The 14,538-nt window shown below is 51.4% G+C and overlaps 5 protein-coding genes across 5 annotated transcripts; 2 read left to right on the forward strand and 3 right to left on the reverse strand.

Annotated features, from left to right (window-relative positions):
• Nucleotides 1–147: 147 nt before the first annotated feature.
• On the reverse strand, nucleotides 148–1,250 carry PFICI_10570 (uncharacterized protein; the record flags this gene model as incomplete). The annotated part of the gene is made up of 2 exons (XM_007839151.1): nucleotides 148–1,008; nucleotides 1,170–1,250. 2 exons carry the CDS (start codon nucleotides 1,248–1,250, stop codon nucleotides 148–150), a joined length of 942 nt encoding a protein of 313 aa, XP_007837342.1.
• Nucleotides 1,251–3,247: 1,997 nt separating this feature from the next.
• On the reverse strand, nucleotides 3,248–5,325 carry PFICI_10571 (Serine/threonine-protein kinase sid2; the record flags this gene model as incomplete). Its single annotated transcript, XM_007839152.1, has 2 exons — nucleotides 3,248–3,602; nucleotides 3,677–5,325. The coding sequence occupies 2 exons, from the start codon at nucleotides 5,323–5,325 to the stop codon at nucleotides 3,248–3,250; spliced, it is 2,004 nt and encodes a 667-aa protein (XP_007837343.1).
• Nucleotides 5,326–6,634: 1,309 nt separating this feature from the next.
• On the forward strand, nucleotides 6,635–7,515 carry PFICI_10572 (uncharacterized protein; the record flags this gene model as incomplete). The annotated part of the gene is made up of 2 exons (XM_007839153.1): nucleotides 6,635–6,707; nucleotides 6,779–7,515. The coding sequence occupies 2 exons, from the start codon at nucleotides 6,635–6,637 to the stop codon at nucleotides 7,513–7,515; spliced, it is 810 nt and encodes a 269-aa protein (XP_007837344.1).
• An 828-nt stretch (nucleotides 7,516–8,343) lies between these two features.
• PFICI_10573 (uncharacterized protein) lies at nucleotides 8,344–9,846 on the forward strand (the record flags this gene model as incomplete). The annotated part of the gene is made up of 2 exons (XM_007839154.1): nucleotides 8,344–8,848; nucleotides 8,939–9,846. The coding sequence occupies 2 exons, from the start codon at nucleotides 8,344–8,346 to the stop codon at nucleotides 9,844–9,846; spliced, it is 1,413 nt and encodes a 470-aa protein (XP_007837345.1).
• Nucleotides 9,847–10,341: 495 nt separating this feature from the next.
• Nucleotides 10,342–11,951, reverse strand: PFICI_10574 (uncharacterized protein; the record flags this gene model as incomplete). Its single annotated transcript, XM_007839155.1, has 2 exons — nucleotides 10,342–11,196; nucleotides 11,268–11,951. 2 exons carry the CDS (start codon nucleotides 11,949–11,951, stop codon nucleotides 10,342–10,344), a joined length of 1,539 nt encoding a protein of 512 aa, XP_007837346.1.
• Between the last annotated feature and the right edge of the window lie 2,587 nt (nucleotides 11,952–14,538).

The following is a 14,538-nucleotide window of genomic DNA, read 5'->3' on the forward strand; positions in this document are numbered from 1 at the left end:
GTGCCAGCAAACCCCCCCATCCAATGATGACAAGTAAAGACCTCGACGTAATCAGGTAGGTACCGTAATAGGCAAATCCAATAAATAATTGAACGGAAAACGCCATTGCCTCATATTCGTTAATCCATGGCCACGTGCGCGCCCAAACTACAAAATTAGAGCCATGCCAACCACAAAGCCCAAAGCAAGTCCACACATGCTCGTAACGATACCGCCCTCGTGCCCACCACCACCAAGCCTCATGGGGGCTGCGGCAGCATTGGCAGTAGAGCTGGCCGAACCCGCGACGAGGCCCAGCGTCTGAGTCGTCGTAACATCGCCACTGACTGCAGCCGCCACGGTAGCCATGCCGGTGATGACGGTGACATCATTCTTGCCATTATCGGCCACCGTGGTCGTGTACGTGACGGTGGCCGTGCTCGCGGGACCCTGCGACCAGCCCGACCCCCAGCCCACCCAGCCGTTGAAGCCGCCGTAGTTGTTCCAGCCGCCGCCCGGCCCCGCGAACCACGGCGAGCCGTCGCCCACGCACCCCGTCACCGTGAAGACGCCGCCCGTCCACGTGTGCGCCCCGCCGCTCTGCTGCGCCGCCGAGGCCCACTGCGACCACAGCGACGAGCCTCCGTCGCTGCCCCAGCCGCCCGGTGGTCCTCCCGGGTGGTCACCGGCTCCGGCATGACTGCCGGGCCCCCAACCATTGTTGGTTCCTCCTCCTCCCCAACCGTTCGTAGGCCAGCCTCCTGGCGCGCCCCACGTCACTGTACCGGATGGGACCGTAATGGTGTGGACGCCGGTGCTTCCGGCCGAGGTGCACGAGGCCCACTGGGCGCAGATCGAAGACGACAGGGCCTGGTACGAAGACCAGGCCGTGGACGTGGCCGAGCAGCTGTTGCTTAGGCATGCGCCAACATTGTTCCCATTGTTTTGATCGCAATAGTCTGTCTGAGAGGGCCAGTTGGCCGACGTGGCTGATGCGTTACCTCCATATGCGGAAGAAAGACAAGATTGCTGGGACTTTGGTCAGTTTCTCTGTTTGTATAATTTGTATAAGAGGGTGGCAATGGTAAGGTATGTTGTATCAATAATGACTCTGAGCATGTGACCTAACTTGGTCCCAGGTGCATGTCTAATGTATATGACAGGGGGAGAGAGAGGTAAGGGAAACTTACGGCACAGCCTGGAGCTCCTGCCCACCATTGTGCTGAAGCAAAAGCTGGTGCCAGAACGGCTGCTACAGCTGAGTACTTCATGATGAAGAAGATTGGGTCACCCAATTCCTGAAATTGCTCCTATGTTTCTCTCCTGGGGACCACAGAGTGAGTAGAACCAGTAGAATATAAGTCTTGACAACAATGTATCATGTATGACCTGTGCGATAACAAGAAGCATGCAAGATAAGCAAGATGAGAAATTTATGGTCAAGGCAGAGAGAGCTTATCTGTCTGTACTTATATATGCAGGCCTGACCGTTTGAATGGGGCTCCACCGGACTTGCATGTACAAGAAAGAAGGCGGACCGGTGAAAGTGTCAGATGTGTCCCAAGTAAAGACCGACACCGAAGAGAAGGGGTGAGAGACTAATGTGAACGCCGTTTGGGTCGCCCGGAACGACGAACAGCCCAACCCAGAAAAAGAAAACGTAAACATGAGGGGCTAGAGAAACCAGACAGACGAGACAAGCAGGAGAAAGCCCGGGGAAACGTGCGCGTCTACGTCAAAACACACATAGACTTTTGCTGACCACTTGCAAAGAAAGAAGAGAAAAGCTTATAGGTAGTACGTTCCTCTGGAACTTTGCCCCCAATCAGGGAGTGCAGATCACATTGGCTGGTAAGAGAAGGGTAAGACAGCTCTCACTGCTGGGGATCCTGAGAATCGCCCATCCCCTTCTTACGCATGATGGACGCGTGTGTCTGTATGTGCAATGCTGTAGGAGTGCTGTTTCCAAAGAAGGACTTCTCGCCGCCTTTGATCTCGCCAAACAAGTGCACCATCCGCGCTTCTGCATAGTTAGATGGCTATGAGCTGCGAGCCGCGCGTTTGTGGCTGGCAGCTATGTACGCCGTCTATGGAATGAACCGCGAACCTGACAGTAGTCGAAGGGTAGTATGGACTCAAATGTCTGTCGAGCTTGCAACCAAGTCGGTGAAGACTGGCCCCGATGTCCGTGATGCTGTCGTCTCCAGCCAGCCAGCTCTGTCCATTCTCGCGTGTGACAGGCGCGAACAAACAAGCAAGCCATTACTGCAACATCGGGGATCTGGCATTAGCGGGTATTGACACGCAAGCCTACCATCGCATTTAATGGCTGTAGTCATGGCGACTGGCTGCTGGACTCGGTGGTGTTGAGATTGAGCTGAAGTATAAAACCGACACGGGGAGTAAGTTGGGGTAGTCCGACACAGGATTCGGTTCCGAAAGTCTGACAGCCAGCTTTTTGATTGACCAAAATCTGGCACTCACACAATACAAAAAAACGCTCCTTGCAATGCTCTTGGTCCAATTGTAATCCTTTAAGTTCAACGCAGTAAGCACTTTCTCATCCTGTGCCGACTAAACACAAACCACGATGCGAACCAATCCATCGGGGTTTGGTACAGAGAAGCGAGCCAGAACTTGTTATATTTAGTATCGAATGCCTCAGTCTAGCGTAAAAGAACCACGACTGGGCCACGGAAATGATGTGGGCAGGCACTCCAGCTGATACAAACGTCACAATATGATTTGCTCGGATTGGATTTGGGGGATGATTGGTATTCACCGTGGTGTCCGAAACATGCGTGTAAGTCGAGGAACCACGAAAATCATCTCACAAGACACAACATAGCAGACATGGTAGCACAAGCATGAGGAAAACATGGAAGGAATATGAGAGAAAAAAAAATAATTTACACTTATTTATTGATCAAAGCAGGACATCTTGTTCCGGTATGCCATCACGCGGCACGATGGCATTCATTACCCTTGAGCCCCCCCTTCTGGAAAATGTGTATCAACCAAGCACGTCCTCATATGCTATCCTGTGGAGTTTCCGTCCCATCGTCTCCTTAAACTCCAAATCATTATGCATGTGCCAATCAAAACCAAAGACTGACCAGAAAGGGCTTTGGCTGCAAACTTTCCAGCAGCCATGTCTTGTCTCAATCCCTTGCCCCCTATAACTGTCAAACAAGAAAACGGCTGAACCCTGCTAATCCCACACTTGCTCTGCCTGCCCCCCCACAAAACTCGTCAATGGCCGCCTGCCCTATAGCATCGTGCCAAAGCCATCGTCTTTGGGTATCGGTTTCCGAGGAGTTCCATCCTCGGTGGTGGGCTTGCGATGACGGAACGTGAAACCGACAAACAATGACTTGGCCATTTCGTCATCGCGATCTGCCATAGTCTCAAGGGCCTGTTGTTTCTCATGGACCTCTTTGTACTTGGCCATGTCAGCTTCATTTGTAAAGTCATCGAAATAGCCGGCGTCCATCTCCGAGTCCAACTCGGGGACGAAGGGTGCCTTTGTCTGCCGGAGCATGTTCCAATCAACCTCGCTAAAGTATTGATGCTCGTAGATATCCTTGATATTCGAGAATCGCTTTGATCGCGAGTTGATACAACTATACACATGCAACATGTTAGTTTTTGTTTGAACCAAAGCAGAGGACAAGGTGTGTTGCAAAGTGCGACTTACGTTGTGATGAAAGACCAGGTGCGGTTGCTGAGAAAGTAGTTGGGATCCTCCCAGACGGGGCGCTTGAGCACATCCTTCCAATGCTTGAGGTTTCTCCAAGTCTCGTCGGCAGTAGAACCGGCAAAGGGAGGAAATCCCGTAAGTGCCTCAAACAACATGCATCCCAGACTCCAATAGTCAACTGTGAAGTCATACTCGTCTCCTCGCAAGACCTCGGGAGCCATGTAATCAGGCGATCCTACTATGGACTTGGCGTAATTCACGTCCTTCTCACGCATCGATCGGTAACCGTCCCGGCGCTCTGCTACAGTGCGCTGTTCCATGGGCTTACCGAAGGGAACTTTGGTCTCAGACGCCTTTTCAAGCTTGATGCGCATCGATTCAACTCGTGCCGGAGCCAGCATACCGGCCGCCAGTCCAAAATCTGTCAGCTTGACATGGCCGGTCGAATCAACCAAGAAGTTCTCTGGCTTGAGATCTCTGTGGATGTAACCTAGCTGGTGCAGAGCATCCACACAGCAGAACATCTCGGCAATGTAGAAGCGGGCATGGCGGTTCGAGAGAACGCCAGTGTTGTTGAGCAACGTTCTGAAGTCACCACCGGGGACGTACTCCATGGCAAGGTATATGCTCTTGTCGTCCTGGAACGAATACAAGAGGCGAACCAGCCATTCGCTCTTGGCAGTCGTGAGAATGTCTCGTTCGGTCAGGACATGGCGCACCTCATCCAGTTTGAAGAGCAGTCGCTTGCTCATGACCTTCAAAGCACACACCTCCTTAGTATCCTTCTTTTGAGCGAGGTATACCTGACCGTAGCCGCCTTGTCCAATCTGTGTAAGGATCTGGAAATCGCCATGTCGAAGACGAACGCGACGTTTGCGCAGGTTTGCGCGCTCTCGACCACAATACTTCTTCCACAAGTCTCTGTACGTCTCGTCGTTGCCGTCCTCGGGAGCTGGGTTCTCCTCTCGAAAGGCGTTAAGGCGGTTCTGTCGTGCGCCGACATAGGTGATCTGATCAAAGTAGTAATCGAGAAAGTACAACTGCGTGACATTGACCATGCGGCGAACGTTGGGCTTCTTCAACGTCTCTAGCTCCTCGGGTGTAAGGCCTCTGTTTGTGTTGAACTTTTTGTTTGAGCTGGGAGACGGCCTGTTGAGTTGGTAGAGTTCGTGTCTGGAAATGGCGGCTTGGTTGTGCGTGTATGGAGAGTTGGAACCAATAACGGGAATGCGCGAGGGCGGTGTGTTCTCTTGGCCCTGCTTCTTCAGAGGACTGCCGGTCGATGCCATGGTCTTGGTCTTGTGGATGACGCTTTGGTCGAGAGGCGGCGAAGAGGTGCCAAAATAGTCATCATCTAGAGATTGTAAGTTGCTCTTGGTTGGTGACAAGGGAGCGGCCAGAGTCTGAGGCCGCAGCTTCAAGGGACTCTCAAGTCCAGTGGTAGCGCCAAGTTTCATGGAACTTTCAAAGGCGACAGGAAGATCATTGGCGCCTGGAGGAATAGTCCGCTTGCTTGGGCTGCCCAGAGGAGTGGAGGGCGGCTCAATGAAGCTGTTCCGAATCGGAGTGCCAGGTCGCTCCCCAAGAGGGGACTTGGCCTCTTTTGCCCCGCTACCTGGAAACATGTTGGCGATGAAGCTTGCCATCATTGGGTTTTCCGCGAGTGAAATGGGGCTGAGACCAATTATTTTCCGGTACTCGGAGAAGGGGGTTGAAGATGCGGTGTCCAAAGTGCCTGGCCAGGCCTAACGACTATGTGGATGCAGTCTGCGTGCTGGTCATGCAGCTGGAGAGACGGTTTGTTTTTGGATGCGCGCGATAGGTGGGCAAGGTAACAACACAGGTGATTGACCCAGTCTGATGGAGATGGAGACAAAAGATGTACTGTGAACAGAGAAATGGATGCACACGAGTCGCGGCGGCGAGTCGCAGCAGTGAATGAAAGAAAAGAATGCCAAATAACCTGCCGTCCCTGACTTCTCCCGAGAAAAATCTAGTGTTTGATTTCGCCCAGAAGTGATGCTTGGGTTTATGAAGGTTACTACTTGGGCGTCGTTGGTGGGGACTAGAGGGTGCCGCCGATATGGTGGGGTCAATAGATTGCCTACCCAAGCATTTACCTGCCCAACGTCACAGTCAACACCCGTCGCCCCAGCAGCGGCCCCTGGGGACGCATCTTCGTTCCACGATCTCGCTAAGCTCTCTAACCGCATTAGTGACTAGCCCTGGGCAAAACACGTTATGACCCCTGTTCCTCAAGCTCGGGCTCACTGAGCTCAGATCCCACAGTGCTCCTAACAATACCAACGGGCGACGATTTCGAAGCACTAAATAAAGCACTAGGTTCACGTTGTATTGTCTTCTTTGATGTCCTGCGAACAATATTCCGTACTCGAATGACTTTAAGCTGAATTTGAGATTCCAGTGACGGCATTGGATGTCCACGGGAAATTACAGGCACTTGTTGTGCTCGCAAGCTCGGTCTGCCCGCATTTGTTATACCTAGTAATCGGGTTGAGCAGCTGCTAGTATACCTAGTGGAACAAGCACAACTGTTGTTCGCATTCTTCACATTGAATAACCAGGCCATTTCTAGGTTCTTCAATCAGTAACCTAAGCCATGAAGAAAAGTCAATACTGCTCGGGATAATCATAGCAGTCACAACATGATTTGTGCACCTAGGTAGCTATGATAGGTACAAAACAATAGGCATTGTTTACATGCCATGTACAGTGTACGAATGCAACATGCATACAGTAACAGCTCCCCACTGACAAGAAGCAAAAAGGCTCCGCAGCCAGTCGGGTTTTATTTGGTCAGCCTTGGCTCATGGAAGGATCGTCCGATCTCTATCGGAAAAGCTTATCGTAGAGAGCTTCACCCTTACTGTTTTGCGACGTCATCTTCTGTTCCTCTCAACCCCAATTTACTTGCTGCATCCCGGATAACCCACCATGCCGAAAGAGCGCAACTTCAATCCCGTCCAGGCCCAGCGCAAAGCCGACAAGGCCAAGGAAATCAAGAAGGGTACGTGACTTGGATGCAATTTCTTTGCTGCTCAAATCAACGACCTACTGACCGACGCGTCTTGACAACAGGAAAGGCTGAAGCCTCAGCTCGCAGGAATGAAAAGCTCGCCAAGCGCAACCCGGAACGCATACAGAAACAAATCGAAGACCTCAAGAAGATCACCTCTAGCGGCGGCAAGCTCACAAAACATGAAGAATCGCTACTGGAAAGCCTCGAGCGAGACCTGAAGCAGGTCAAGAAGGCCCGGGAGGCGCTCGGCGACCAAGCACCCACTTTCGGTCGTAATGGCCCGAGGCCTGGAGGCCAGGGCGTACTGGGCAAAAGACGACGCGACCAGGAGGACGTAACCAGCGACGAAGACGATGTGCCCGAGGACGTGAAAAGAATACCCATGCCGCGGGACACACCCCCACCGATTCCCAAGGAGATACTGGACCAGTGGTGGGCAAAGAGGCGGGCGAGACGAGCAAATGCCAACGACATACCTTTAGGAGAAGGTAGAGGAGGCGGGGAGCGCCAAGCTACCAAAGAGCCCTCTGCTCCTGCAGCCCCGGTCGCAGCACAAACAGTATATGAAGCCAAGCCAGTCATTCGTGACCTCAAGAAGGAAGCAGTCAGCGCATTCATGCCGACAGCAGTGCGAATGAAGATGGAGAAGAGCAAAGGCCGATCTGGACTTATGGAGCCCGACGAAGCAGATCGCTTGGAGCAGGAGGGCTATCTTGGCACAACTACAGCAACACCGGCGGCACCAGGTCCACGGACAGTGACGATGGAAGAAGTGGACGACGAGGACGAAGAATGATCTCTTCATATGGCCGACAACATGAACTCTTTGGTCCCCTTCCTGCTTCAGCACACATGCTCAATGTTATTGTCCATGGACTATGAATATGATACCCAGGCCTACAAACCTAAACGTTTTCAGACCAGATCAAACCAGCGGCTTACTAAAGTCAGTCCTTGTCCCTGGTGCTGCCTATTCTGTATTGATCCTTGCAATCGCCGAAGGATTTTCAAGGCGATCAGCTGTGAGATCATCGACTTGACGCTCTCGAGGCTGACCAACCATGTCTTGTAATAGGCCATTTTCAGAAAAAAAAAAAAAAGTTAGTGTATAATGTAAACTCGCAAGCTATTGGCCAGGGGAAATTTATTTGCATCATCTTGTCGGAGTTGCACGATTTGCCAGGATGTGGTGCAGACTCTCGGAAACCGAAGAGATGCCTGTACAAGCATGGCTGTACGTAATGGCATTCGAACATTTTATCTTGAGGATTCCAAACCCCCACCCCAGGATCGCGACGAGCTTTCTGCAGTGGATATCCGCCAGACTGTGGAGTGCGGAGGCGTGCATTAGCCCTAGGACATAACTCCTCCAAGGTGCGCCGACCCCGGACGGAAGCTATTCCTGGGGCCAAGCCGAAGCCGAACTCTCGGTTAGTGATCCGACAAGGTCTCGAACAATCCTGGAGAAATTCTTTTCTCTGCTCGTCGCCCTTTCTAAGAATGCGCCTTCTAGTCCAGCCACCAGTCCAACCGGCCTGGGACAAGTCACGATCGTTTACGCTGAACGGGTCCGTCTTTTGAGATCGTCCAGACGCCCTTGCGGTTCTTAGTCCTTCTCAATATCATGGAAGAAAAAGGGCAAGTTAGCACTGAGCCCCAGAAGGCGGCTGTGGAGAGCCTCTCAAAGCTTCACGCTGATCAAACTAAAGAGCGACAGACTGATGACCACATCAATGTCAACCCGCAATTATTCGAGGTGCAAGGCGAGCCTGAAGCGATTGGCAACACTTCCGATGCGGCTTCCGACCCGCAAGCCTTGTTGCAAGATGAGACCTATCCGGAGGGTGGCCTAGAGGCGTGGCTCGTGGTTTTCGGCGCATGGTGCGGACTTGTGAGCTCCCTGGGAGTCATGAATACCATTGCCGTCCTCCAGACATACAATGCAGAACACCAACTATCGGACTATAATGAAGGTACCATAGGCTGGATATACTCGATATACACATTTCTGGCTTTTGGAGGTGGCGTCTATATTGGACCATTGTTTGACAAGTATGGTCCTAGATGGCTCATCATACCTGGAGGCCTGGGGAGCGTTGCTAGTCTGATGCTTATGAGCATTTGCACTCGTAAGTTTCTATGAATGTTTTCCAATTTATCTTGCAGCAGTCGTGCAAAAATGTTTGGGCACAATGATCAAAGCTAATAAATGTCTCCAGAGTATTGGCACTTTGTCCTCGTCTTCTCTCTGCTTAATGGCATCTGTACCTCGCTCGTCTTCACTCCATGTTTTACAGCTGTCGGCCACTTCTTCAAAGCCAGGCGTGGGCTGGCTACTGGCATCGCGAGTTCAGGCGGCGGCGTCGGCGGTGTGATCTTCCCCCTCATCTTGCAGCGCCTCTTTGATCGTCTGGGCTGGGCGTGGGGACTTCGGATTGTTGGTTTCATCTGCCTCTTTCTCTCGGCCATATGCAACCTGCTCGTCCATCGGCGACTGCCCGCCGCCCGCAATTCGAGCATTCACCCCGACTTCAAGATCTTCAAGGACAAGGCTTTTCTGTTCACCACGATTGGCGTATTCATGCTCGAGTTTGCCCTCTTCATTCCTATTGCCTATATCTCGTCCTATGCGCTGTACGCCGGCTTCGACCAGGGTATCAGCTTCTACATTCTGACAATCCTGAACGCGTCCTCGGTAGTTGGACGGCTATTGCCGGGCTACTGGGCCGACCGGATCGGTCCCTTCAATAGCAACATGATATCCGTTTTCATCACCATTGTGGCCTCGCTCGGCATCTGGCTGCCTGCCGGCAAGACTCTGCCCGGCCTGGTGATTTTCGCCATTCTATTTGGCTTTGGCACCGGCAGTAATATTTCCATCACGCCCGTGTGCGTTGGGCAGCTGTGCCATACCCAGCAGTACGGCCGCTATTATGCCACTTGCTACACCATCGCTAGTTTTGCATGCCTCATTGGTATCCCCATTGGCGGCAGCCTTGTCACGGCCTGTGGTGGTAGCTACTGGGGTGTCATAATCTTTACTGGACTCATTGAGGTGCTGAGTTTGATTAGCTTTCAAATTGCCAAGGGATCCTGCGTCGGATGGAATCCTTGGGTCAAGTTTTGAGCGACCTCATACATTACTGTAGGATTAAGGTGTACATATTATATTAATGAGAACAAGCCACATACACAAAATACGAGACAAAAACGCTTTACCTGCCGGATGATTTCGTGAACCGAATGCTCGGACTTTATATTTTTGCAACTATTCAGGGCTCCTATGCTGTGGGTGCTGCTCAACCTGCAAATATTGGACGTCAACCGACTCGGTGACACCTCGTTGCAGTAACTTGCAAAATATAGCAAGATACTCTCCTTGACTAGGAGATATCTCCTCAGTATGATACAATCCATTGGTTCTTTGACCTCCTCCATTGAGGGCTCGTGAGGTATTCATCCCTAAGACATTGCATTTGGGGCGTCGAAAGGTCTGCGTCCAGACAACAATATCGTGTCATCTTCGTGTCAAACACCCTTGTGGTGCTCAGTTAACACCCCTTTCATAGTCTTCTCTCTATCTGCATCTTCATCTCCATTATTGTCCCCGTGATTTCTTCTCTTACAAAGTCGGGGGACGATACATGCTGATACGATCAGCCGACTCCTTGCCCATGCCGCTGTCGGCAGTCATGGTGCTGTCGGCCTTGGTGGGGTGGTGAGAAAGAATCAAGTCATCGTGTCCAGCAGCTGCCGTGGCACCGCCGCCGTCATTGATGAACTCGTGCTCGACGGTCGTGACCACATCGAGCTGGATGCCCGTCTCGGGAGGGGGAGGGGTGACGCGGATCTCGCGGTGCAGGGACTGCTGGCTCGTGTTGCGCGAGTGGGCGCCCTTCCAGCGCGTCTGGCCGCCAAGGTTCCACCACCACCATCCACCACCGTGAGAGGATGTGCCGACGACGCCGTCAAGTCCACTGGCGTTATTGGTGGTGCGCCTGCTGGCGGGGCCATTGATGTGGACAATGTTGCCGTAGCGGCGCGTGATTGGGGTCCGGATGAAAGAAAACTGGTCAAGGCCCGTGTTGCGCATGTCCTCGGGCGTGCTGAATAGCATTGTGGTCGACCATAGAATGGTATTCCAAAAGCCGTTGGTGCCCAGGGTCAGACCGGCAATGCAGTAGTATGTCACACTGGGACTGCCTCCGGCAACCGTGATGAGACGCGCAATGGCCAAGGGGCTGGTACAGGCAATGTAGATGAAGGGATACACCAGAAATGCCGGATGATGACCCGAAGGAAGATTGGGCTCGTGGAGCGGTAAGTGTCTTCTAGGCAGGTGTCTTGATGATCTATTCTCGCGCCAGAGAGACCAGAAGACCATGGTGTAAAGTATGATGGTGATGGGGATAGATGCGAGGATCCAGGCCCACTCGGCCCAAAGGCGTGCTGAGGCGTACTGAGAGTTGACCCAACACTAAGAGACGAGTTGTTAGCCTTTTATTTCTCCCACGTTGATCAAATAAATGAGAAATGAGTATGCCTTACCCAGGTATTGGCTCTGACATACCAGCCTCCTGCATCTCGTCCATTGTTTGTGGCAATGATACCACCAGAGGTGAGAAAGACTGACAAAAGCCAGCAGAACGTAATCCAGGTTAATATGAACCATTGAGGTGGTCGCCAGCCTTGGACGACCGAGAGATATGTGTTGATGGAGATGGACACGAAGAAGATGCTGCTGCTCAAAATACCAATGTTGTTCAGCCAGCCCTGAGCCCAACAGGTGCTCGTGCCGACGTAGATGCCATCGCGAATCACCCACTCAAGGTTGAGGGTGTATCCAAGAGCGGTTTGCATCTCGGCCAGCAACAAGTTGTAGATGAGCAGAGGAAAAGGATTGCGAGCTCTCTTCTCAGAGGAGGTGGTCATGGGAACTGTGTCCGACTTGGAGTCATGACCAACGACAGACTCGTGCATAGAATAGTGTCTGTCACCCAGGTCGATGCTCTGCTCAATAGAGCCGCGTTGCCGCTGACGTGGGTGACTCCATCTGTCGACGAGATCAGCCAGGAGCTTGTATGTAAGGAAGAGAAATAGGCCGGTGGTCGAGATGAATGAAATCAGGGCGGCGGTTCCTACGGCAATGAGACCGGTCCTGTGAACATTGGGCAGATGGTATAGGGTGTCGCTCTCGGGCGGCAACGGCGCATAGCCACCATCAGATGCCATTGTGACGGATATGGATACTAATGGTGTTGTGTATCGCTACTGTTGTTCAAAGCTCCCACAGCAGGTGTGATATCTCAGCTGGCTGGGATGATGATCTTATGTCAACATTTGATGGAATATTGCCGACTTCCGAGTCGCGAGTCGATAATCGGGATCAGTCGTGCACGATGCCCATCAGTTGAAGATTTGTGGGGGTTTTGGAGATCAAGACTGGTATGTCCAAGTGAAAGCTTGTTTGCGGTTCGGTGCGCCTTGTTTATGAACGAGCTCTTGGTACTAATTCCCTAACTTTGGCGGGGGAGGGCATCACCTGGCCTAGCAGCCACCGTCGAAAGTTTATGGATGTGGGATGGTTGTGAATTCGTAGGCCAAGAAATCCGAGTAAGTTGCTGCTGAACAAAAGGGAATGGTTGAATGAAATGACAGAATGTGTGAAAAGGCTGACTGGCGCCGGTCGCGATACACTTCGGTGCAGCCTTGGTATCGAGTCGCCAAAGATTGAGGAAGAGAAGTCGCAGAGAGGTGGGAAACAGATAGCGTGTCCCTTTTGATGAAAGAAAGATTGCAAAAGCAGGAAGAAACCCTGATGAAAAATTATGTCGAAGACTTCTAGAAAACTTAAAAATAGTTGTGAAAACGATTTTTGGGTTGGCGTAGATGTTGTAAAGCTTTTCTGGTCCCTTCACACGTGGGCTGACTGCGTTTGCAACTTGACGCGTTCGTGGATTTTCTGAAAGTCCTTGGTGACTCTGCTGCTGCTGCCGCCGCTGGGACAAGAACCTGAAACGAGACTAAAGATTTCTTGGTAAACGGATGACCAAAAATGTTTACTCCGAAAGTTAATGGTCTCATCCTTTTGTGGAAGTCATTGATCAAACCATCTGGTGGATTTTGGGCGGCAAGTTTGCTGCCTTTGTCTTTCCTTGGATGTGAAAGTGTTCCTTCCTGTTGAACCGCCGGGTCTAGAGTTGCACAAATGAACACAGCTTAGTATTCATCTATTGAGGCCAAGGCTCATTGCCAGTGACTTTAGTCAAACGGACCGACATGTTCTTGACTATGCGCTCGTTTACTCTCGCTGTCTCCTTTATGCTGACCATGAGTGTAATCAAATACCGTGCCTGTCAGCCATTGACGGTGTTACGATGTCTACGCCGCCGCCACAAGGCCTGGAACTATTGGTATCTTTTCCTTTTCACCAGGATTCAGCTCGTCACTCTGGTTTCTACGTGTCACATGAAAAATCAAATATAACTACTCCTCTTGATCATCTAGTCCACCACATGCGCCATCTGATCAACAACAGCCAAGTCGGACAAGCCCGATCGTGTTGCAATCAATCGCTCTGTTTCTGGCATGTCTGGAGTACCAGATGCCTCAATCGGTGATCCGCGCTTTAAGGCATCTTGCAAACAATCCAATTTGTCACACTCGGCTCCCAGTATGATCTCAGCTGCCTTTTTTCCATGTCCTGTTCCTTCTCTTGCATGGCTACTTTGCATCTTGTGTAAAATTGGCAGCCAAGCTTCCTGCACTTACGAAACCACTGTATATGCATACCTTTCTTGTATGTAGTTCTCATGTATACCCTCAATCATTTTGCAATGGTTGAGTACATGAAACTATATCTCCCTTGCCCACGTTTTCGAGCCATCCGCCCCGTGGCAAGGCCGAGCCGCATTGACATGGCCCATCATCCGGGCCTTCTTTCTTTCCGTCACCTGTCGTGGCAGCCGGGAAGACATGTCGCCTGCATCGGTCAGCCAGTGATGCGTGACGTCGTACAAGGTGGGCTGTAGAACCGACGCTTCTGTCAAGGCAAACAAATAACGTGTCAGTAAGCAGGGACTCTGGCCTTGACCCAGCATGATTGTGGACAGTTCCGATGTGTAGTTCGAGCAAGGTATTGAGATGTCGTATCTCAAGTGCCATCTGCACCTAAACTAGGATACAAAATTACACTCCGCAATATTTCTGACCAAAGTCTCGAAAAACGTGATCCACTTTGCAGTGACGAGGGTCAACCTGTGGACGACAATGAATTATAAGAATATTTGATGAGGTCAGGGAGCCGTCCTTTCCACAATGCAGACTTGTCAACAGCAAGCGATAGGTAGGCATCCAACAGCCACAAGGGTACAATGTTTTGAGTCTTGATGTGTATATTGAAATGCTCACTACCAAGCTATTTCTTTTCAGAGCGCTGGTATCCTCAACTCACTATTCCGCGGACGTGCCGCCGTCGAATGATCATGAGACCACGTCTCCTGCTGGGAATAGCAGACAAATTACGAATCATCCTAGGAATGTAGCACAATGCTCCTCCCATGACTTTGTCATATTATATGCCAAGCTGGCATCTTTTCTCATGTCGCCGTCGTTATTCTGCCTTCGCAATGTCTCCGCAGCAATAAGAACTGACCGATGTCATTGGCAGGCGTCGACTCGTTGGCAAATGTACCAAAACAGCACAGATCTATGTGCCGAACTGCTAACATTGGGTATCGATGCATGCTGGCAAACCAATATCATCCACCTCTTTTCATGAAAATGCTTCAATGCATAAACTATGCCGCAAGGCAGAAAG

Source organism: Pestalotiopsis fici, assembly GCF_000516985.1.
Source record: "Pestalotiopsis fici W106-1 unplaced genomic scaffold PFICI_Scf_7, whole genome shotgun sequence".
Classification (NCBI taxonomy): Eukaryota; Fungi; Ascomycota; class Sordariomycetes; order Amphisphaeriales; family Sporocadaceae; genus Pestalotiopsis; species Pestalotiopsis fici.